Source organism: Rhagoletis zephyria, unplaced genomic scaffold (genome assembly GCF_001687245.7).
Source record: "Rhagoletis zephyria isolate East Lansing unplaced genomic scaffold, Rhagoletis_zephyria_1.1 Rzeph_scaffold_01577, whole genome shotgun sequence".
Lineage (NCBI taxonomy): Eukaryota > Metazoa > Arthropoda > Insecta > Diptera > Tephritidae > Rhagoletis > Rhagoletis zephyria.
The window spans coordinates 223-26,526 of NW_016158661.1; the positions used below are offsets into that span (position 1 = coordinate 223).

The 26,304-nt window shown below is 36.4% G+C and overlaps 1 protein-coding gene across 1 annotated transcript in view; it reads left to right on the forward strand.

Moving 5' to 3' along the window:
• The first annotated feature begins 364 nt into the window (after nucleotides 1-364).
• Nucleotides 365-26,304, forward strand: part of loaf (low-density lipoprotein receptor domain containing lost and found) — a 75,189-nt gene continuing 49,249 nt past the window's right edge. Inside the window, exons 1-2 of the mRNA XM_017618215.1 lie at nucleotides 365-443; nucleotides 11,200-12,517. Of these exons, the coding sequence (XP_017473704.1) occupies nucleotides 11,668-12,517 (850 nt within the window). The 5' untranslated portion in view covers nucleotides 365-443; nucleotides 11,200-11,667. The remainder of the gene's footprint in view (nucleotides 444-11,199; nucleotides 12,518-26,304) is intronic.

A 26,304-nucleotide genomic window follows, 5' to 3' on the forward strand; every position in this document is an offset into this window, starting at 1 on the left:
ATAAATATAAATAAAATTACGGGGAAACATAAAAAAGTGTGAGAATGGAAAAGTAGACTCTGCAAACTGACAGAATAACAAAACGTGGATGACCTGACTAGATGTGTTTTTTTTTGTATTGCTGCTGCTCTCATTCTTAATGCTGACACTTTTAAATTGTTTCTCTTGATTTAAAAAAGTGCATTACAATTTGCTGCTCTTTACTCATCACCTGCCTACAAACATAACTGCATACATACATATGTATATGTCAAAGCTTCCTACTCATACATATATACCTACACATATTAATATAGATTTAGTACACAAATATATGTATATTCCACGCAAATTTCTCTGACCTATTTACGTTTTTATTTATTGCAGGATGACCGGTGGCGTATGAGTGACATAGAAAAGTTCCATGCAGATTCTGCGAAAAATATTGGCAAAGTTCATAAAAGGTATACCTTTTACATATTTTATAGAAATATTTACAAAAATGAAATGTTGGACAGGGTGAAGTCTCAGTTATTATGTCTGGCGACTTGAATGCCGGCGACACCGTGTATTATCTTAGGTTTTTTAAGCTTTTTAAGATGAACAAATTTACTACGACAAAAAAAAAAGTGAAATTTATTTCAAAGTGATTGGCATATTGTTTAAGTGAAATATTTATCTTCATAACAAACGATTCTCACGGCCGAGACTGCTGATGATTCCACAGAAACAAACATCAGCAAATGGCATTTCCTCTTACACTACTCAGCTCATGCTGGTCCGCTCAGACTAATGATAATTGTCAGTAAAGTGAAAAGCATTCTGTCTGCCATACTGCTCGAGACTCTCTCTTATTTTGTCCAGAGCAGTGTTCGGCAAAAACTCATACATTTAACCATTTCAATATATGAGAGTGTGGGTGTTGAGAGCACTGCTCACAGTCGTACTTAACAGAACCGCTCTGCATTATTCCGATCGCGAAAACATATAAAAATATGCATACTCACAAGTGACGCTGCACAGTGGCCTGTGGGTGGCAGAAAGTCTACGTTTCGATATGTCTTAAAATATCCGATTAATTGGCTGTCTGGATTCAAGATATACATGTTATGAAAAAAATGGAACTTGTAGCATTCAAACGGCACAGGAAGTCGGTGTTATATGAATTATATTTCTATGCAAGAATTTCAATGAACCTTTCAAGGACCCAACAGTGGTGTTGAAAAATCTGTTGTTATTGAATTTGTCCTTGTTTTTAATGCCAATTTTAATAGTATGAAGGAGTTGTTCCATAACAGGTTTTCATATTTTTTCTAAGGTGAGGTGAGTTAACGTGAGTTAGGATGAGTCGAGTTGAGATGGGTTAAGGCGAGTTGTGGTCAATTGAGTTGGAGTGAAGTGAGTTAAGGTGAGTTGAATTGTGTTTAAGTGAGGAGAGGTGAGTTGAGGTGAGATGAGGAAAGTTGAGTTGAGATGAGTTGAGGTAAGTATAGGTGGGCTGAGTTGAGGTGAGTTGAGCATTCATATAGAAGGCATCTCCGCCTCCAACCATTTTCGTTGCATCCGCCTTATTGATTTTTCAATTCATTACCGCCACCAAAGAAGTTGCATTTGAAAAATTGGACATATGTATGTATGCTACTTATAAATCTTTAGTTAATGAAAATTTTTCGAATTCTTACAAAGGCATAGTCTCTAAAATAAATACTCTGGGTTCGCACCCGCATACGTGTAACTTTATATAACACTTAAACGCATAAATTAGACAAATCATTTTTTGTATTATATTCAGATCTCTTACGTGTAGCCCATACATATGTATACACCTTTTATGTATATAGAATGGAGTTCAAAGATTCCTAACAATAAATGTGAGCACCAAAAGATGTCGACTCTTAGTGTGCATTTATGTATAGCATGATATTTTGCCTTCCATTTTTCCATGTTTACTATTATTTAGTACAATTGAATGCCAATTTCATGCTAACATTTTGCAAGTAAGTACTATCGATAAGGCTGACATGAGGATATTAAGGCAAATTGTTTTCAACACAGCAAGCATGTATACACACATACATACATATCTATGCATGTAAATAGTATGTATGTGAGTAGTAAAGACGATGGAAGAGTTGATATGACTTCCATTCCATGCGTCAGAGTGATTCTTATCGTTATGAGGCAATTTATATACATGCATACATATTTACATACATGGATGCTCCTTACTAATACACAAATTTTTTGCAAATGTTCTCGCACACACATACGCAGCAGCATATGCACATCTGTTCATACACGTGTGTTCACATGTACATATGTCTATTTGCTTGCATGAGTGTTTTAGTGAAGCTGTTTGTGCATTCTCCTTGCATTTTTGCCTCTTTCATATGTCGGTTTTGTATACCAAGAAGAAGAAGTATAGAAGTTACAAGTGGCATTAAGAAGCATTTTAAGCGCCTGCAAGAAAACTTTTTAATTTTATTGTCTTCTTTTACATATCACTCCTTTCTTTCTTGACTTTGTGAACTAGCTAGCATGCGTGAAAAAGCAGATAACTCAAAAATAGTGGTCAAAGTAAAAATAGTGAGCAAATGTTTGCTAAAGTATGTACGTGTGACATTTTCTACAATCAGACCACAAATATGTTGTTAAGTATAAATAAATTAGCTTTTTTTGTGAAAAAATTATGTTAGAAAATAATTAAAATAAATTTATTGGTGCAAAACGGAAGTAAATAAGTATTTATTCCAAATTTTAAATACAAGGAAGAAATATTTCAATCAATTGATTCAAATTATATTGAAACTAAACTTATGTAGGCAGTTTAGAACAGACATGGCCTACCGCGAAAACCATTTAGATCGGTGCTTTATAAGGTAGTATATCTTCCATTCCACTAATTGTTCAGATATGAGTTTTTGTTATATAACGCCTACATTATTGTGTGCGNCTAAATTTATTGATGCAAAACGGAAATAAATAAATATTTATTCCAAATTTGAAATACAAGGAAGAAATATTTCAATCAATTGATTCAAATTATATTGAAACTAAACTTATGTAGGCAGTTTAGAACAGACATGGCCTACCGCGAAAACCATTTAGATCGGTGCTTTATAAGGTAGTATATCTTCCATTCCACTAATTGTTCAGATATGAGTTTTTGTTATATAACGCCTACATTATTGTGTGCGGTGAAGGTAAAATATTTTTTTTTTAAACTCCCCAACAACTAAACTACAATGCAATAATAGGTTGAAGTAAAATGTTCTGATGTTCGTTAAAGGTATGAAACCTTCGGCATACGTACCATTTTTTTTTTATTATGACACCTTTGCATTAAATGAGCGATATGTATGCATNAAGTAAAATGTTCTGATGTTCGTTAAAGGTATGAAACCTTCGGCATACGTACCATTTTTTTTTTTATTATGACACCTTTGCATTAAATGAGCGATATGTATGCATATATTTTAGTTTAATGTCAATGGTATTTTTTAATTTTATTTCACATAAACGGAAAAAGTTAATTTACATACATTTTGGAAATGTGTCAATTCTTTTTCAAAATAATTTGATGTAAAAATGTAAAGACACTACCTTTTAATATTTCAATTGACAAATTAACTAAGTCAAATTTTATTTTAAAACAGGCAGCAACCTTCAACAAAAATAATATATGTGGGAAGTTTTATTTAACTTATTTCGTTTGGCACCTGCGTTTTAATATTTCATTTAATCGCTCATTGTATTGAACTGGAAATTCTGAACTATTAGCAACATCTAGCCGTTAGGATGGAAGGACGTTACGGTTCTAGGATTAAACAGTATAGGTATCTAAAGCTCTCAAGAAAATTGTGAATAAATATAAAAGATCATTGGGATCTTATTGTGCTAATGTTATATTTTTTAATAAATGAAATGAAAATGAAATGAAATGAAATAAATATTAGTTGTCATTATTTCTGTTCCTTCAAATGTCACTTTGCATTTGCTTTAAACTTTGTTGAAGAAATAAATATACGAGCCAAGGCACATTAAACAGGTGGTATCAGTAGAGCAAAAACAACATTTGCGTGTATTTTGTTGTTGCTTCTGGTATCGAAAGTGTCAAAAACTGTTCTGAATTTTTTCTTCTAAATCAAAGCGTGCCATGTGAAATACAAAAAATTATAAAAAATAAAAAATTGAAATTGGAAAAAATAAAAATTGATGAACTTTCTTTCCTAGTAAATTTGTTTGCTTCTCGAAGCATTGATCCATCCTTTGCAAGGCCCAGTAATCAGCGGTCGTGCTGCCGAGTTGGGCGAACGTTCCAAAAGCTGCTATTCAATCGCTTGTTTTGTATGAAAAAGGTTTCACAAGCAAATGGATTTTAACAATTCAGAATTTTTGTGAGAAAAAATTAAAAATATTTGACATTTTCGAGACCCAATAATTTGAAAATAAATCAAATCAGCTGCTCTACTGATACTACCTGTTCAATGTACCTTGATACGAGCATTTTTTTCTTCAGAGCTATCAACTGATTTAAGAAATTTTGATAGAAGAGGATATCTTTTCCATTACCTGAACGTCGGTTATACGAGTATAGTAGCATACAAATATTCTATATTTTCGATTTTTTCTTTGGTGACTACCAGTAAATACAATTGCTTTCTTATTCCATGAAAAGGTTAAATAGCGTACATGCGTCGATAAAAAATTGATGATTATGGCAAAAACCGATATTCACATAAGATATATGTTGTATGTATATACACTTTTGGAAATACCTTTAGACATTATTTAACCCATTAAGATAACGTTTTTCTTCTCCGTTTGTACAGCATGCCGACTCCAACATTTAAGAGCCACTGTTGCCAGTTTTATCGCGCACCAACATCATTGGCCAAGTCAACAACAGGCGATAGCCACACAGCGGTGGTAGCAGCAGCAATAACAACAACTAAAAACAACAACAACAACATAAGCTAGATTAGCTTTGCAACTCAATTCGATTGGATTCTATTAAATTGTAAATTTTATCAACGCATAAAAATCGCCAATGCAATCGAATATATGTATCGAAGTGAGTTGATTGCCTACATCCTGGCAAGCGTTTTCCACGCGCCTCTCACCCATCTTCACAATTTAGTAGTTTAGCAGCCTATACTGCTTTGTTAATATATACCTACGTTTAATAGCTGCGGGTGTGCTGAAGTTCTTTCTAACAACGCCATTGAAGCTGTGGCTGAAATTGAGTTGTGCGGCGGAAACGGAGTGATTGACCGTCGATGCGTCGCAGGGGTGATTTCGCAAAAGCGAAACAGTAAAGAATACAAAATACTCTACAGCTATCCTTAGCTAAAGGCGGAAGCGTGTACCAGACACGCATGCTGCACATATATTTTCTTTTAATGCTTTACAGCGACTTGTTTGTTTGTTTGTTGTGGCACTGCTGTGTTGTTGTTTTTGCCTGCTACTGCTGCTCTTTTTGCTCAGCCATTTGATTTTCTTATAACTTCATTTAGTTCCTTTCGCTCGTATTTTTTATTTACTTTTTTATTTTTGTTGCTAAAATGTCTAAACAAAAGCAAGGGGAGGAGGGAGGTTGCCGTGCTTGGCTATTGAGAAATAAGAAAATATGTGTTTCCAATTTAATAGAAAACCATTTGCCGGCAAGACGTCACTTACCTACTCTTATATATATTTTTTGCTTTAACTTATTTTGCGCTGTCCTTTTTTATATAAGTAGTGCTTTGCGTCTATGGCTCGTGTATACATACATACACATGTAAGCAAGTAAAGGTGGTGTATATACATACATATGTAGGTGTACGGCAGAGTACGTGACCCGTTTCGTATTTAATTAAATTGCAGCATTTTTCATTAGTATGTCTATTGCGGTATCCCGTAACGCACTTATAGCCATGAGAGAGAATGAAGAATTATATATTTAGTGGCCCCTTCGACCTGGGGAGTAATTTGAATGAAGAAGTCATTGTAAAAGATGTTGTATGTATCGGAATCTTTAAAATATTGATAAAACAGATTATTAAGGGTACTTGAAAGGAGTACAAATACTACTTATAACGGCATTCAAAGACTCGAAAATTACTGAACCAATTGAATTCAAATCAACAGGATATGTTTGTACTGGTGTCCGTTGTGCATTGGGCAAAAGTATTGCCAACAGATGGCACTGAATTCTAAATATCTTTAAAATCCGTATTTAAAGTCTGATGTAGGTGCCACTGGAGCCAGGATATCTGTTAGTCCTATCGAAATGTGTTGCAAACATAATGTGACCAACCGTACTTCATGCACTTCGTGCTTCGCAGTGCAGTCAAACGTACTTCTTTGCAATATTTTGTACTTCAGGTCCACTTACAAGCAAGAAATGTACGTAAATACTCGACCATATGTATGTATGTACGAGTATGTGGATAAATATATACATAGATACAAACTTTACGTTTTGTCACGTACACTCATATTTCCATAACTATTTATGGGAAAACTTATCATGTAAATGTTTGTTATTTATAGAAGGCCTTAAATCTTTTTGAAGAACTGGAAATATGCATATATATGTACGTGTCATGTCCCTAGTACATATTTACTTATGCTAATACATCGCAAATAATATTTCTGAAATTCTTCAGTGAACTACTTAAAAGAATAAGAAAAAATAAATAAGTAATATTTTTTTTTTTTTAATTTTAATGCAAATTTCTTACAGGACCATCACTCATATATACAGTCAAATATGCATGCGATTATAAACTAAGTAAAATATATTAAAATGATGGGTACTTTTGGCATATGTTGTTACCAAAGTTAGAAGATTGTTCATACAAATTTTGTTAAACAAATAAATTTCTATGTTTAAACATGCATTTCCTGGAAATTATAAACTTATTTACTTCCAACTAACCTTAATTATTTTAATTTGGTTTTCTAATTTAAAATACATACATTTTTTCAAGAAAACCCTTTTCAATGAAGCTTTTAAAAAAATGCAGGCGATCACAGGTTTTGGTGATAACGCCATTTGGTAGTCCAAATATTATTGTACCATATTCACAAAAAAAGTGAGCTCACGTGCACTAACATAAAAGTCCTATATTAGAAGTAAGCTCTCTCATTCATCACTCGTGAGAGAAAGCACTTGTATTTGATTTAGCTCGCGTCGCTCCAACAGTCGCAATGGCCGATTGAGCAAAGCACAAGCGTGTCGCTCGACAGATCCGAGTTCGAGTCCTAGAGCTGCGGTTTTTTCTTTTATTGCTCAGTTTGTTTCATTTTTAAACTAATGTTCTTTTAATTTTTAGATCTTATTTTTTTATAAAGAAAAATACAAATTTTTTATTTTATTTAATTTTTAAAAGTACGTATATTTTTATGTAATTGTTTTCTTTATTTAATTTTTGGATGTTACTCTTTTTCTATTTCTATGTTATTCTTTTCTATTTTTTGTTTTATCAAATATTTAAATTTTACCTTTATGCCTTAAATTTTTATTCTTCGTTTAGTTTAATTACTTAATTTTTAAATACTTTTTTAATTTTTTTTTTAACTTTAATTATTATTTTTGGTTTATTTTTTTGTTTTATTTTTGGATTTTGTTTTAGGAACAGAATTTTTGTAATATTTCANTTATTTCCATTTTATTTATTTTTAATTTTATTTATTTTATTTAATGGCCATTCCATTGTGACTGGTTGGACATTTTACCCCAGAATGTGATCAATTGTGAGTTTTAGCAATGTCGTCGGAACTTATACAACAGCAAAATATTGATTTATCCTTATGAGTTTTTATTGATTTAAGAACATTTTTTCAAATTTAATTAATTTTTAAAATCGTATTGCCAAAACTTCTACTACTCTCTGCTACTTATAAAATACTGGTATTTACCTGGGTATTTACTCAGTATTTTCTGGTAAGGATCTTTCTGTCTATGTTACCCACACATATATAAATTTTCAAGTCTTTGATATAATAAATCTGTATACATGGTACCGTTGTTGTTATCTCCTCCAACTTATATTGTCGTCCGTCCGAGGAATGTTCTCACTATCAATGCCCTACATTCGCAATAACTTTTAGAATGACCACAACAGCCTTGGCTTGAATAGTTGTGCTGCTTGAAAAGATGACTGGACGGACTGACTCTAAAGTGAATTGCTTACAGCTACTTTTTAATATGAACATATACACATATAAAAATATGCGCACGTACATATATATGTATCTAATAGTATGGTGGCTGCTTCTGCTTCAAATGAAAATGATTGGTCGACTTGATTGTCCATTGGTTCGGTTTGCTTGTCCACTTAAATGTTTGCTGTATGCATGAGTATTTAGATATGTACTTAGTTGTTGTGGTGGTTGTTGGTAAATAGCTTTCGTCTTTGATAGTTAGTTGGTTGGCTTATGCGGTCGCTTGGTTAGTTAGTTCGTTGCATGCCTAGCTGCCTGGCTGGCTGCCTGGCTAGCTGACTGGCTGAGTAACAGTCGGGCGCTGTTGTACTCAATCTCTCCAATAGTCACCTGTTGTTGTTTATTGCCAAGCCGTAGTACTACGGGGCGTATACGCAACGTCTGCTCAAGTGACACTTTCGTTCTTAATTTGTTTGGTGGCTTGGCGCCAATGTGGCTTCGATGTTCGAATATATATGTATGTATATATGTGAAGGTTCCAACATTCTTTGGTTTATGTATTGGTGTACGTAAACACTTGAACTGTGTGCGAGTGCTCCCAAATGGGTGCCAGTGGTTGGGTCGATCAATTTGTTTGTCACCGTTTTTTACTTGTTTATTTGTCTCGCTGCAAATGATGACAAGCTTAGAATATGCAAAACAAGAAAAAAACAAATCCAGAAAATTATTTTCAGTTCACATACTAGCGCACAACAACAGTGTTGTTTATTGGTGCAATAAAGGCGGCGACGTCACACGCCTGCAATGCAATGAACTTTGAAGGTTTTCCTCTGTTGCTCACAGCAGCAATTGCAAAATGTGGGTACTATGACTTGTGAAATATATTCAAATACAAACACACTCGCTCCTACTTATCTACTAAATATTCGATTTTATTATTTGTTGCACGCACTCGTGTGTTGCAAATATGCTACATTTGCATGAATCGAAGTGGTGTGTAATTGCGCGTAATGGCAATCAGCTGTCAGCGTATTAAATATTTGTGCCAGACAGTTGAACGAGCCAGCAAATTCCACTTTCAATGCAAATTTCCAATGACATTTGAGTGTAGAAAAATATTTTCAAATATAAATTTTTTGCGACATAAAAAAAAAACAACAACAACGCTAAATATGTTTTATCCTTGGTGCGTTTTGTGACAGAGGAAAGTGTACGTATATTATGTTTGATTTAGCTTCGAGAGACTCTCTTTCGATTTCAGAAATGAGGCGCATGGATGCATATAAATATATATAAATGTTTTTATTATTATTACTATTTCAGTAGTAAACTCCTGCTAAATGAGTAAATTTCCCTGATCTGTTGAAAATTAAGAAACAAAAAAAATTAATAAGAAGCTTTAATTTTTGTCTATGGAAACTTTTTCTCTATACTTAATTACTTTACACAAATCACAAGGACCAATCCCAGCACTCATAATTTTAAATATTTTTTTTTTTAGCATTTTTGTGAAGATTACATCAGCCTAATTTTGAATGTAAACGAAAGCGTGTAGTATATGTTTTACAATCCAAAAACATCTTTCCTGAAAACTAAGTATTTTGACTGAATTTCAATTTTGTCGACACAAAGGTAAATTAAAGGAATTTTTATGCAATGATAGTTACAAAGACCTTAGAATTTATACACTAGATTATTATACATATATTATTCACAATTGATCACATTATGGAGTCAAATGTCTCACCAGTCGCAAAGGAATCTCCCCACTGTATAAATAGTTTTTTATAACCTAGCGGCATTTTTTTCTTTAAAACAATTATTGAGAATAAACCTGAACGTAAACTTTTTCAATGAAACCACAAACTAAAAAGTGACCGTTTTAGCCACATCGGTCGTCAAGGGGTACGATTTTCTTATGCGAAATTTTGGGAAATCATATGCCAATCAATAATTATTTTTTCTCAAAAAATTGGTCAAATTGCCCGCAGTGCAATAGCAATAGAGGTACCAAACGAATGAGAAAATTCTGTAGAATTGAACAAAATTAAACTTTTTGGTGAAAAATGTGGAGTAGGTATTGAAAATGTCCTTTGAAAACTTTATCATTGAGTACCCTTGAAAATTTCTAACAGTTTAAAAAAAAATACATATGTTAATGACTAAGAATTTCGCCATTTTAACTATATTAATAATAATAATAATAATTGGCCGAGCTTCTCATATGCCTCGCCCTCTTCTTTCGTCCGGCATTGGCACAGATGCGCCAAATGTTGAAGAATCCCGCTTTGAGGCGGATTCTGGCTAGACGTTCGTCCACCGGGTTTACAGCCAGTACTCGGCGGCGGAGTCTCTTTTCCACCACAAATCCAGCACCGAATTTGCGCTGCTTTACATGGCAACTGAAGTAGATATCGCAAGGCTTCAAGCTTACCTTGCATTGCCCCGTCCATCGAATTTCTTGAATGGCGATGATGCCAAACTTTGTCTTCGCGAGGACATCAACTAGCCGGGCAAAGGTGCCTTGCCCATTGAGGGTCCGGACATAAAAAGAAGGGGGTCTCATCCGAGGCCTGTTTTTCTCTCTCATTAGGCGGGTTTTTACGTGGCGAGATACAAACCTAGCTCACGCGAAGTCTTATGCCTTCTCACTTTAGCTCGCTCCTAAACGGCTATTTGTTCGCTAGCCAGAGTATACGTGGATACGTGGAAGTATCCAGACGTAGTGAGCTACGATTTGAACCGTAAGCACAATAATCACTCCCAGGTAGAACTGGGATACTATCGATAGTACCGTTATATACATACACTTGCATCCACTTGAATAGCGACAGGAAAAATCTGAATTTATTTTTTATATGGAAAAATCTTAACTTAAAATGTGTGCATCATTTTGCAATACTTCCGCGAAAATTTAAATTAGCTCCAAAAATCATTATTTGCATTTGAATTCATTTATGAGTTTTCACAGTCTTTGAAATATGTAATTAAAAAAAAAACCATTTCCATTTCCCTGCCCGTCAACGCTCAAGTTTACTAATAGCTTATTTTCTCAATACTTATTTTCAGCAAAGGCCATATATACCATTAGCCAACTCTCAGCCGCTCTCCCCGCACTCGTACTTTTCAAAAGCGTTGACTGATTAAAATTGATGAAAATTTCCGACTGTGCTGGAGTCGCACTGCTATTGCCTCGAGCATCTGCAAGTGTCATTACAATTAAAAGCGCTTAATTGCGCTACAATGAGGAGGAAAACAACTACAATAAAAACAACAGCGGCAATTGTTGGAAAATAAACCACAACAACAACAAGAAGAGAATAAGAAAATAAAATAACAGCAAATGCAATTGGAAATTAGGAATAAAGTGTAGAGCAGAGCAAAAAGCAAACAAATAGTGCCGGAAAAGTAGTGCGCCAGAAAGTGAAGGGAGAGAAGTAAAAGAAGAAGGCGAGTAGTGGGCGTGTAAAAGCATCAGCTAAATTGGACAGTTGAACGGTAAAGCAAAAACGGCGCAGCAGACGTGTAGACGCCGCCATGTTGCTGCCCACATCGTGCGGACCGGGGCCACCGCTTCCGCCGCCACCTCCACCGCCGCCGCCGCCGCCCCCAGCATCATCAGCAATGCTGGACGCCCATGCCAGCAAGCGCCATGAGTCACAAAAACGGGTGGAGAAACGTGAAAATTGTGAAAATGATGAAAATGTGACACAAAAACAGCAAAAGTCAATAGTAGGTGGGGGCGAAATAGAAATGAAGCGAATGAAACTAAAAACTGCAGCAGCAAGAGTAGAAACAGAGCAAGAGCCATTGGCCGGCAATGTTTTGGTTGAGAAAATAGCATTCAAGTCAGTGGGTATAGGCGAGCGCAACGTTGCTGTTGCTGATGCTGATGCTGATGCTGATTTTAGCATAACAGCAACAACAGGAAATGCTCCAGCAGCATCATCAACAACAATCGGCAATTGTGTTGCATTTATTGAGAAAAGCGTTGTTGACAAAAGCAAAAACAGTTGGTCAATTTTAAAATTACCAATGATGCTCACAGCAGCACTGACAACAGCAACAAAAACTCTAACAATGCCAGTGGCGAAAGAAGCAACAAGAAAAATTGACTTGAAAACAAAAACAGCTACTGACAAAATAATAGTAACAGCAGACAAGAAGCGGGCAACAGTTGGCATTACAACAACTGCAACAAAAACATCGGCTACAAGCTCCGACATTCATTTAAATTCGGCCAGTTTAAAAGGTGCTGCAAAATTAACAACGCCAGCAGCAGCAACAACAACACCAACTACTAAATGGCTGCTAATGTGGCTAATGGTTTTTACTGTAATGGCCCAAGCGCCTCTACATCAAGCGGCTGCCGAGAAGAGCAAACACTGTGAGTATTCAAACATTTCAATTGACAATCAACAGAGATATCTATGCAAGTATGAGTAGTAAACTCTAAAATATAAATTTTTTTTTGAATTATAAAAATTTTAAAACATAGAAAAAAAATATAATATTAATTATTTAATCCATTAGTGATAAATTACACAGTCCAACAAACTCACAAAAACTTTATAGGTATTATGAAAGGGGATGTGTCCGTGTTCAACTTTACCGAAAACAACACTAGACCACAGGGTATTCGTTTTTTTTCTTTTGTTAGGAAGGATTAAGGTTTTGTCATTTCGTCCGAAAGTGAAATTATTGAGAGACGAGCTGGGAAACTGAACGTTGGTTAGCGCGGAGTTCTTTAAGCTTCATTTAGATGTATTTTCCATGCAACATGGACCATGAGACACCTCTTAAATAGGCATTGCTTCTGTGAAGCCCTTCCATTCAGTGGGATCAATTTTAGTCAAAATTCTGAGGCAGCTGATTGATTTGCACACTTATTCATACATAAAGACTTTACTGTAGTGGTGCCTTTCTGGAAATCGAAGGTCCTTTTTATAATTTTCTGCTAGTAGAGCTGTGTAATAGCTGAAATACAATGCCGGCGAACGGCGAACTCACCACAGCGAAATTCGCGCTGTCAAAATTAGAACACCCGCAAGCATATGAAATTGAACACAGCCAAAGCGAAATGCGAAGTTCGCTTGGCGGCGTTTCATGGCGATAGATTTATTTCTATCGCCCTGCTGGGCGATGACAGCTGTGCGTGCCAAAGGTGGCCGTATTTGTTTTTTGCTTTCAAAGTTTTAAAAGAAAACAACCTAAACACGATTTTTTTTTGTTGTTTGAAAAATATAGTTGTGGATTCGTTAAATCTGGCTTGAAACAAATTATTNGGGCGAACGGTGAACGACAGCATCGCCCAATTCGGCGAAGTTTGCCGTTCGCCGGTATTGTATTTCAAGCATAATGTCTGATGATGTGTAGCACGCTGCATTTTTGGAAAGAGGAAACTTTCTGGATACACTGTATTTTCTTAGCGAACTTCTAATAGTGGGAACGCTGTAAACCCTAACAAGACGGACCTCATCTAGTTCACGCGACTCTTCCGGCAATTGGACGCTGTCTTCGTGTTGATTTCGGTTTGTTTGGCTATCGCGAAAGCCAAACATTGGCGAAAGACTAAAGAAGGCTGATAATATAGATCTCATCGAGGCTAGACTGGCGCCAATCAACTTTCTTTCTCTACTCATGTCTTCACAAAGATCTGTACATAACGCACCATCAACCTTAACTGTATGCTCCTTATGTAAACTCGGCGAATGCTGGGCATGATCTTTCTGCCCAAGATGACCGTTAGACTTACAAAGGTCACAAACAAAGGTTAGGTTAAAAATGTACATAGGTCCCATTGAGATTACCGCGGTGAGACTACATAAAGGAACGGAATGCATATCTAATGGGTGAATAAATAGCAATATGCTGCTTGGCGGTCGACAGGGTGGAGTAATTTCAACACTTCTACCAGTTTTTGGAAGGCTGTGGTCTTACAGCTGGGAAGAGCTTTTAGGATCAACATTTGCCGCAACTTGCTTTCGCTATAACTTAGTAGTTATCCCGTTTGTCTTAAAGTTAAATTTGGCAAAAAATGACGGAAGTTTCTTACAAATATTCCTCTGCTACTTTGCCTTATAAAACAATAAAACCTGTAGATCTTCGTGTAAAATATAGAAGTACTGGACAGTCCGAATTTGCTCGCCCCCTACATAAATTCGACAATAAAATATATGTATATACTAAGGTAGTGTTGGATTTTAAAAATCTAATCCAATATGTGATACGATTTTTTTTTAATTCAACTTTTTGCTCGACACTTGATAATCTGGGAGTTTACGGCGTTGCTGGATTCGAATCTGGTTTAGTATTTTATAATTTCAGAATGACTGTTCCAAGATAAAGGACGATTAACTTTAAATTCAACATTTTTGCTCGAAATTGGAGACTCGGAGCTTTTCGGGATTTCTGAACTCAAACCTGGTGTCTAAATGGTGAATCCACATTTGATCTACCATTTAAAACGGAAAAGTTAATACCGAACATACATATGTACATGGCGTATGAGTAACATTCTCATCTCATCAGAGTAACTCATACGCCGTGTACGTACGTTCGATTTTAAGTTTTCCGTTATAAATTGTAGATCCAACGTGGATACTCGTACATATAGATATGTATAAGCTAGAAGGCATAATGCGTTTTTATTTCCTGAAAAAAAATAAATAAAAATAAACAATCACATTTTCGTAGGCAGTCAAAACAAAATAAAAATAACAGTTGTTGATTTTTGCAAAAAAAAAAATGAATATTTTAAACTACTGCGTGCTTTTATGTGCATATTGACATTTATTCACCCATTAGATATGCATTTTATGCGGCAAAATATTTATTGCTTCTAAAAATATCAATAAACTTTCCACGAATACACGTGTACGATAGCAGATAATCAAATTTTGTTTACCTTTTTCTGTCAAATCAACCAGAATGTAATTGACCACACAATTTTCCATAGATATCAATATAATACATATAAATTTACATATATGTACATATGTATTTTCCTGACGGGTTTGGGCCGCACCTCACCAACAATTTTTTTTTTTTTTTAGTTTTAAGAATAGCTTTGAAGGAAAAACTAATTTTATGAAAAGTAAAGAAATGCGAGTAAAATCAATGGTTAGAAACGTTTAGCTTTTATTTTTTTTCACTGAGCATATTAGGCGTATTAGAAATATTTCACTTTCAGTGCATCGAACACGCGACCTTTGAAACATTTTGCCGCAATAAAACACCGTCGCCCACACTTATCCCTAGAAAACCAAGTTGAATTATTTGCACAGTTATTTAAGCAGAAATGTTGTATGTTCATATTTACACACATACATACATACATGCATACGCCTCAATACACCTGGCGCAGTTAATTTGCATACATAAATATTTTTGCCGCAGTTTCCCTGTCAAATTTAGCAAAATATTCGGTGAATAACAAAAATCAGATGTAGGCAAAAATATTTACAAACATAACTACTCATTTGTAAATACACATATGTACATACATATGTATGTAGTTGTTTTGTGGTGAAGTGATACATATTGCACTAATATGACATACAACTGAGGCACACATAACGCACGTTTAATAATACAGAGAAGTAATTCAAAATTTACGTTTTTCGGGATTTAATCATACAACTGATAGGCCCAAGATACAGTCGGCTGCCTGAAGGGACTTGGTAGTCGATTTCCTTACTACTAAATGTTTGACCATTGCGGCTTTAAAATAAATGAATCTTTGCCTACCCAAGGCTAGGCAGTGTTCGGAAGTCTCCTCGTCCTCAAGATAGATCTAGCATTCTGACTCTTTGATCATACCTATACGATGCATGTGAAATCGCAGTCGCTTGTGATCAGTCATAATCAACGTCGAAAATTATAAAAAATCAGCGCACGAAAATGTCCACGATTTGATTCGTTTATGATGAATGTGCCCAAGGAGTAAGGTGGCAAGCTTGGAAAATTGGGTAGAGATAGGTAAAATAAGGATAAGTTGTTTGACATTCCATTAGTCTTTTTAAAATGCTGTTGGGCAAAAATCTGACCTACCCAAGAAAAAAGCACTAAAATTCTAGATGCTATATCTAGCTAGATTATACTACTCTTCGATTCAGCTTTGATAAAAGATTTTCATGAAGCATCTCCGTGTAAAATGCTTGATTCTAGTTCCATTTCAATCTCCAGTGAAGGCTCTAGAGCATGGTGTCATAAGCTTGCGTATACCGGGGTACGGCGGATTCTTTCGAGCTGAAATAATAAGTATCAAGAAGATAGCGCTCTGCTCCATGAACTCTTCTGTAATAAAATAGGTACTCGATCACCGTCCATTCTTACAACCAGGCTGCGATTTAACGGTGCAATAATACCTCTTCGAAGGTAGAAATTCAACGTAGAATGGTTCTAAACAACTTGGCCATGCGATGCACTGGGTTCCCAATCACAGAAATATTCCGGAAAAAAGCATTGCGAAGGAGCAAAGAATTCTGACCAAAATGCCGGTAAGCAAACTATTTCAAAATAACATCATTCAAGAGGCCAATAGGTCCTAATTAGACGAGGGCACTTATAAAGCAACCAGGCTACTATGGCCGCAAATTGTCAGAAAAAAAATGGAAGAACTGTTCAGCCTCTCAAATGAGGACATTTCGAGGTCATGGCTTTTGTAACCGGTCATTGGCTATTTGGTAGGCACGCTTCGAGATTAGGAATATTCTCCCATGAATATTGCAGAAGTAGCAGAGACGAGGAAGAAGAAGAAACAGTTGAGCATTTTTTCTGTAGCTGCCCTGATTAAGCTAAGAGCAGAGAGGGCTGTCTAGGAAGACACTTTTTCGGCTCTATAACGGAAATATCCGGTGTAGCAATAAAACCAATCCTACGCTTCACAAGAGCTTCAAAATGGTTCTATGCAGAATAGTCACTGAGGTTTCCCGTGATTCACAGCGCTATCACAATGGATCTGCAAGGTGTAAATAAGTTGGTGATTGGACCGAATGCTACATGAACCTAGCTTAACCTAAACTATCCTCAAACGAGCTATGGACAAGATCTGTTTTCATTGAACAAGAATGCCACAAGTGGGCTGGTTTTATCAATGGATACTGTTCAGTGGGAATATATGGAGAGCGTAAGGGCGTATGACTTCTACCGCAGTTGCAGGAACGAGGAGAAGGTAAAGAGAATAGAGCACTTTCTCTGCCACTGCAACGCGAACATAATTTGAAACATCTCTATTACGATTTATCAGTGGATTTACAATCCTTGAGTCCTCTCTGAGAAAATAGGTAGATCCTTTGCACGGGAATGTAGATGGGGCACACATCGGGTTACGTTATTTATATAACATATTCAGGCAGAATCGGGGCCCTCAACATTCCGCATGGAGAGTGGCAGTCAACGTTACTTAAAGTAACCTATATTAAATCGCTGCCGCGAAGTATTACCCGTATTCTATAGAACAAAATAAACTTTGCAAAATCTTCACTCACTATTTTTTCTTCAATACTTTTTTTATTCATTAAGAATAGTGAATGTACTCGCCTCGACAAGGTTATGGCACGGAGTTTTCCAACTTATTTTTACACTGTGCATTGATGTATGATTTAGTTAAAAAAAAAGTACTTTCAACGATGAAATTTTGAAACAAAGGGCAATATAGATTTTTAGAAAAATAAATAAAGTCAAAGGACAGTACCATGAGAGAAAAGATTGTCCTTTGAAATATTGTACGGTTAGTCGCCGTATTTATAACATAAAATCCTTGTGAGTACTATACATGTTCGTACATGTTTTTTTTTTATAAATTCAAAGAACTTTTGTCGCTTCGCCGTAATACGTCAACAGATACACACCAACACCAATACATAAATAATACATTTTCTCAATACTAATTTTCCAATAGGTTAGTCCTTTGATTGGACTTTCATTTCTGTTATTTTTGTCCGACACAATTTGTATTATGGTTGCAGCATGTATCTAGTTGCCATTGTTGCTATTATTGTCCACTTTGTTATTATGCTGCCACAAAGCAACACAACATTCAAACGTATCCATATCAAGCAACACATAATATTGCGCACATAAAACATTAGCATTCGAAAGGCCTACGCACAAAAGTAGGTAACAAAAGGGAAAAATAACAAATATCAAATTTGTTTTTCCATCATACACAAACACACACACACACACCCATCGCCACTCACACGCATGCCTACGCACATTTGCAAATGCCCTGCAGTGAAAAACCGAACCAGGCAGTAAAAATACCAGTTCATTAACTAGTATGAGCGAAAGCGTTGGCCTACCAGTTCGACAATTTCGAACTAGGTATTTATGCGATCAGCGACATCTGCCTTTGAATGTTCAAAGTCAAAAATAAAACGTAATGAATTGCTTTCCTTACAAATGTCGGCTGTGGCATCTCGCGAAGACTACCGGAACTGGCTCTGAGGTTGCAGGTCCGCAGTCCGCCTGGAGGTGGTTAATATAATTACTTATTTCAGTTTAAATATAAATTTCAAATGCGAAAGCCTTATTTCGTTTGCGAAAAAACATACGTATCTATATAAAGAAATACTTGTGGCATAAAAATGAAATCAATAAAAAAGAATTTCTTATTAAGTAAAAAACTAAATGTTACAATAAAAAACCTAAATAACAATAAGTTAATTGAAATAACAAAAATATTTTTAAAGCAAGCTTTCTAAATGTGAACAAAAGCATAAATATTGGTTTACCAAATATATCGACTCCTGCGTACGCCACCTAACGGCAAAATTTTTAGAGGAGTTATACCTTTTCATGCTTTCTAAATAAGAACAAAATCGGATTATAAATACGGGGTTTTCAAATATTTTGACTCATGCGCCACCTATCGGATCTTTCGCATTGCATTGTGAGCCAGCTGTAAAGTTTCAAGTCCATTGGTTATCGGGAAGTTGGTCAAAAATTTATTGCAAGCTTTGCCCCTAGCAAACATACATGCATACATATATACATACATTCATACGTATATAAAGAAATACATATAGAGCAAGTTAAATAAAGGCTTGCAAAAAAAAATATTCCGACGAATTGATAACCTTCTCCTTTTTTGAAATCGGTAAAAAAAAAGAAAAAAATCCTCACCCAAGGACTTGAACCTCGGAACTCAGGAATGACACGTGCACTAGGCATGTCCGCCGATGCGACTGCTGGAGCACCGCGAGCAAAATGACATACTTATCCCTTTCACGGGGGAAAAAAAATTGGCCGACTATACTATCAAATGGTACGATACTACTAGTATTTATACTGGTAGATGCTGATGCATAGCCGGACAATTGACATCTCGCGGAGCAGTGCCATGTTACCAGTCGCTAATATTGAAGAAGGATAGAACTTGAACTAGTCGGGTTGAAATGCTAACTGCTAGCATTCTACTTCACAACTATTAGCTTTCCCTGCAGGGTGGTAGTTGACAACACAAATACAAAGTAGCAAATTCGCACACATTTACGACGCATGTTTACAAGGCATTTTGTGGCGCGCGGCTGCTCATGATTGTCGTTGTTGTTGTTTTTGTTGTTGCTTATGTTTGTAAATTACTTTTGCTCTTTGCTATATGCTGCGTAACACAGTTCATCACATGCCTACTTACATACATATATTGTACATCTTGTTTTGTCCGGCACAACCCCTTCCTTACTTCCCCCAACTGCATAGCTAGCCACGTTACGACTCGCCAGCCACATCGGCAAGCTTTGTTTCGTTCATCGTCTATGACATGCGGGCAAATTGCTGACAAGTGTGCTTTTTGTCATTTTATTGCATTAAATAAAATTGAATGGCTGGACAGTTGAATGCCTGAAATGATTCTACATGCGATTCCGGCATGTATGAGATGAGCGTTATGGTTGGTTGGTTGACCGCACAGTAGGGAAGAGAGAGAAAGGATGAGGAGAAAGAGAGCAGAAGCGTTTGCGCGGCTTACATGGGCGAGCCGATGGCGAAAAGACATACTATCATTTTTTTTTTTTAACTTGAAAGACCAGTAGGAACAAAAACGATGGTGGTGTATGCATTATTGGCAAAAGGTGACAGGCCTAAAGTTGCTTACATAGACCGAATTCGTCCCTGATATTGCCAGACTTATTTACGACTCTTCGCCGGAACCAGTCAAAAAGATCAGTGAAGTTTTCTAGTCTTTGTCGATAGCCTCCTCCAGGTATTGCAGATATCCTGGGCCGAGATGCCAGAGATACAGGTTTACAAGCGCTGTATATAAGCAAGTTGCTCACTTCCTGTGGCTTTTATTTCCCAGTGTTAGAGCTTGCGTCCGCCAAATACTAATACAATAAGTCTATCGTCCATACACTTAAAAAATGCGAGATATGTAGTTGATCAGCTTATTGTCGTACGATTTGCATTTGATCGCTACGTCTCAACCACCTAAGATATGCTTTTATAAGCAGTTTGTTGATTGATGCTTGGAAGCGCCTGTTATTGATTTGATGTTCATATTTTCTTCAAGCGAATGTTATCCAGATGAACTAAGTAAGCATTTACCCAAGTTCTAGTACATAGGCTGGATAATGCTGCAGCTCTCCTACGATTGTTCTATTTTGTGCGCTTTCGTGTAACGGTATGTCTTTATTTGGACACGGTTCTAAACCTTTTCGCTACCAGTCGAACTCTGTTATTATAATTGTTATTAGGGCGTACTAGCACAGTCGCTCTTCCTCTAAGCTATTCTTAAAGATAGGTTCTTTGAAGCATGCCATTTTTCAGATTTTGGATCGTGTATATGTTTAAGATTCCACAGAAGGTTCATTTTCACAAGGATTTTAGCTTACTTTTCATTGTCCTTTCCGGTATCCAGTGATGGTTCTTATATTCTCCCGCCTAAGATTAGAGAGTAGTCCCGAGACTCCTCGAGAGGTAGTTATACTAAATCTTGCCTGTCACCATGTCGTTTGTCACCAGTGCGCCGCGAATAGACCACAAAAAGACTAAGAACCAGACAGGCTGCATTGAGCAACTAATTTTTTGGTTTTCCGTTAGATCAAAGCCTATATGCCCGGGAACTCTCAGATAACCTTGTTAGTGGTTTCTAGTCAATAAAGTATACTTTGCAACTACATACATATTTACTAGTCTTAACACCGTTTTACATGACTCCAAGGCTCTTAAATTGTTCGACCTCTAATGTGATTCCGGAAGTCTTTGGAAGCCCCGACTTGGAGTTGGCCTATAAAAGATGACGCTTTAGTACTTTCAAGGTACCTCCTAAACGCAAGCCTAAACATTGCAAAAAGTTCCACTGCAGTCCTTAACATTGTTCTGCGTTACAGAATTTGCTCATGTTATTTGAGTCTGCAGGTGGCGTGTAGTGCGGTATATAGAACTGCAGCCATTGTGGTGCTCATTCTCCATCTTATTGTCGCCCACCAAACCAGTACTGCGCAGCAGAGTCGGAATATTATCAGAAAAGTAGAAGTTTTTAATATTGAGAGCAAGTCACCTATGTAGTTACCGCAACTGAGGACGATCTCTTCAAACTTCAATTTAGTTACAGATCTTCTTTGTTGCGCATATCGTTATGAAACCGCGCGAATCCCCTAAGCTAAATGCTATTTTGGTCAACGAATTCTAGGTACGATGATCTTATAAATTGGCCCAACGAAGATCCACGAGAGGCCAACGAAAAGTCCGGGCGTATGAACTCCCTGTGAACCCCCTTTCCTTGTGAGTATAAAAGTAGCTGCCACTGAATACACGTCCGAAGATTGGAATCTCAGTCTACTTTATCAAATTCACAAGAAGGGAAATAAGCCTTCTTAATACTGCCTATGTTGATTTCGCATGCATATGATATCGACGTCCTTGGCCTGAAGCAAAGGCAAAGACAAAAATCTAAAAGGGTTGTTCTAGCAGTGTTCTAGCGGGGAAAAGACAAAGTACCTTCTGGCAACCTATAAAAAGACTTCGCGTCTTGGGGCACATGTCACTGTTGGCAGCTATAACTTTGAAGTAGTGAATGACTTCGCCTACCTTAGCTCCAGCATAAACACCACCAGTAATATTAGCCTGGCGATCGAGAAAAGAATAACTCTTGCCAACAGGTACCACTTTGGGCTCGGTAGGCAATTGAAAAGCGGCCCTTTTTCGATTAACAAAAATTACGCTCTATAAATCTCTCATCATGCCCTACATTTTATATGGCGCAGAAAGGTGGACGATGTCGAACAAAGATGAGAAGGCTTTGGGGGCTTTCGAGAGGAGATCTATGTATATCCCTGCCTGCGTAGGCGACGAGTGCCGAAGAAGATGGAATGAGGAAGGTATGAGCTTTTTTAAGGCAACCGCATAATTAAGCGCACCAAAAAAATAGATGCGCTGGCTTGGACTTTTCTTACGCATGGATGACGAGGCTGCAGTGAAAAAATCCTTCAACCCGGCACATATGGGGGACAACGAAAAATAGGGCGCGCATAAACTCAATGGAAGGACTAAGTGCATAAAACCCTATTTGCCCTAACGACGGACAACTGATGCAAATGCGCAAAGGAGTGAGGCAACCGGCGTAGTTTTTTTGGTCTGGGAAACCCGACAAACGGTTGTAGTGCCAATTAAGAAGCAGAGGAAATCGCAGATTGATCGGAAATTCATTTGTTGAAGTTAATAGCAAAAATTTCGATAATCTTATTTAGCAACTAGTTCGTTAGTAGTTAGTTTACAAGTGCTTTTATTTTAAGTAATTTTTGCATAGCTTTGCCGGTGATAAAAATAAGTAGCATGTGCCTAAGGAGGTTACAGAAACTCCTATAGAACAAGTTGTTAAACAAATTTCCTAGAGGATAACTACAACTGACACATATGCACAGCATAAATGATACATGTATTAGTATAACACAGCCGGCTGCCTGTCACGCTCATTGATCTTCGTTCACAATTTGACGTAAATCAAAAATATTGAAATGAATTTGCCTTCCCTTCCTTTTCGCATAACAACGCACATGCCAACATTAATTTACATTTTTGTCCTTTTTGCTGTTTAAATCCTGTAACTGTGCGAACAAAAGATTGCGTATTTGTAGTGCAGTCAATAAGTACAAAATAGCAACGCATGAAAACATGTTTATTTTTTTTTTTTTTTTTTTTTTTATTATTTTTTTTTTTGTTAAGATTTATGCCTGTTCAAAAATAATTTTTCACAATTTGTTTGCCATTTTTTGCGATTTTATTTCACTGGAATTACGTGTCACACTTACTTACTTAATCAGTTTATCATATTTATTAATATTTGCATAGCATCTGCATTGATGTACATTCTGCAATGCGTGAGTACGTACATATGAACACTGCCGGCAAAAAGTTTTGGCGCAGCTGCTTTTTTACGATATATGCAACAATTTTTATTGAAATATTTTTCCGACAATTTTTTATAAAAATAACAGTTCATTTTACAACAAAAAACATAAAAATACAATTTCTAAACTTTGTGCAAAACTCGCGAAAATTCAGCAAATTTTCAACTTTTTAATCAGATTTTTTTAAATTAAAGTAGAAGTTCTAAGCAGCTACGAATTACCGTTGATTTTTGAAATTTTTTTCCCGCAGTCTGTTCCATAGAAACAAATTTTCCGAAAATACTTTATATGAAAAAATGCAAAACACCTTCAACAAAAACAAATCTCAAAAGCAATGCGATTTTTGACTAATTCTGAACTCGCATTGTTTATACTAGAATTTAATGGGCTACAAATCTGCATACTCAAAAAAATTCTAAAACATCTGATTAAAAAGTTGAAAATTTGCCTGAAAATTTGCTGAATTTTTGCGAGTTTCGCAGAAAGTTTAGAAATTATATTTTTATGTTTTTATTGTGAACGATACTTTTATATAAAATTGTCGGAAAAATATTTCAATAAAAATTGTTGCATATATTGTAAAAAAGCAGCTGTGCCAATACATTTTGCCGGCAGTGTATTCATATAACTCATTTGTCTACTCTCGGCAGTTTAACGATTTAATTGATTTTTAACTTTCTGTTTCTTGTTGTCGAATATTATTCATTTTAATTATGTAATTATACGAATATCATATTTGAAGTGGATAAAAATGTTGAATGTGTTCACTTAATCAGCTTGAAATAACAGAGAGAAATATTTTTATTTTTTTTTGTTTCGTGAAAATATAGTACTTCAATTAGAAAGTTAATGCTACTCGATCGTATCAATGAGTACTACCAATAAGGCTTCTTAGTATTAGGGATGTACGAGGTTGGTCCATATCTGGTCCCCTGCCTTGAATCAGTGTTGCCAGTGACAAATTTTTTTTGCATACCAAAATCTACCACAAATTTGTTTTTTTTAGTTTTGAATTTTTGTTTTCAATATAAAGTTCAGTAAAAAGTATATAACATAATATTTAGTAAAACTAAAATCAATCTAGTACAATAAAAACAAATTAGCTCCGCGTAACCATTAATCTTACGTCGGGAATACTCGCGCTGCGACCTAAGAAGATCTATTGTGCTAATCCCTAAATGTATTTACTCCAACATTAGACTGCCTAAGAAGTTAAGCACTTTGGAGGATGCTATGCTCCAAATTTGGGATGGAGAAAACAATCGTTTCCCAAGGTGTATCAGTCTGCTATTTATTCAAATGGTACCTTAACTTGCAGTGTACTGTCAGGCGGCCAGACAGAGTTCTAAGACCCTCCCAGCTAAGTTCAAGTAGTCTTTAGGAGTTCCTCATGGAAGTAGTTATGTATCTCTTTGATTGTCTCACCCCCTTTGACTTCGGCCGGTGATTTATATGTACCGAAGCAAGCCTCGGGATCATGCAAGCGCATTTAGACTACACACTTTGCGAGTCATTCAGTCCTTTCGTTACCTTCAAACGCCGAAATTCACCACAACGTTACGTTATTGTAGGCTCCCATTGGGTTCAAAATAGTTTTACAGCTGCTTGACTATCCGACGTAATATTTTTTCTAGTCCCATTTGTCCTTCTACGAAGACATTCGCAAACACAGATGTCGATCGTGAAGACTTCCCATTTGGAATATGATTGGTTATGTGACCATTGGCAGACCTTTGCGGGATCTTGACGTTAGATTTCCTACAATCGAGCAATGGAGAGATCCAGACACTATCATGGGAAGTTCGGTAAAAACTTTCCATACCGACGGCACAAAGACCCAAAATGGTACTGAAGCTGGATGGCATCTGGATGGTAACTTCATATGCTTTACTGCTAAAAGTTGGAATGAGCTAGAACTTGTTTGGGTACCGGAACACAATGGTGCTCAAGGTAACGAGTTGGCTGATGAGTATTCTAACTGAGGTTATCTGGAGCGTCGAATTGGGCCCGAGGAAATTTTAAGGCCAAGCATAGCGGGCACATTCGGCTACATTAAGGAACTTATAAAAAAAATCCATGGGAGCCGTGGAGTGGTATAAACACCTGCAAATCCACCAAGTGCTTCCTGAAAACGCCTCACAGTGTGGTATCAAAATTCTTTCTCAGAAGTAGGAGTGATATACAAGCCCTGATGGGACAGATTAAGGGGCGCAATCCATGGGGACAACATATGGTCACCTGGTGGATGAGGATAGTACAGAATATTTTCTTTGCCGCTATCCTACCTTCAGCACACTTAAGTAGATGGTTCAAATTTTGGTTTGAATGTATTGAGAATGGATGAGATACATTCATTCTAAAATTCATAAAGGGTCCTGGCAAATTTTCAGAGGAGCAACGAAAAAGAATATCAAATGGGTTAAGTATGTAGCAGGATCTTGGCGGCCAACGCCGCATCGCTGAGTATGGAAATTACTCACCCAGGGAACTGCTCGAGTTATTCGTCATGGTGGCAATACTAATTTCAGTGTGGAATAGAAAGATTCGATTCATCGTTATTGCGCTTGAATGGGAAAAACAATAATGCAGTCGCCAGGACACTGCTTTCCCAAGCGCACAATGTATAGTCCGTTACAATTTATAGTTCAACTGTTGTTTTGTAGTTTGCGGGAAGTGTTGGCCAAAATTATTATACGCGTTAGTGACAACCAAATAAAATTTCATTACAATTTGCCATAGGTCTATAAAAGTTATGAATGGGTGTGCTTTTTTGTTTGTTGTTGTTGTTGTTGTTGTAGCGGCTACAACAACCCCGCCCAGA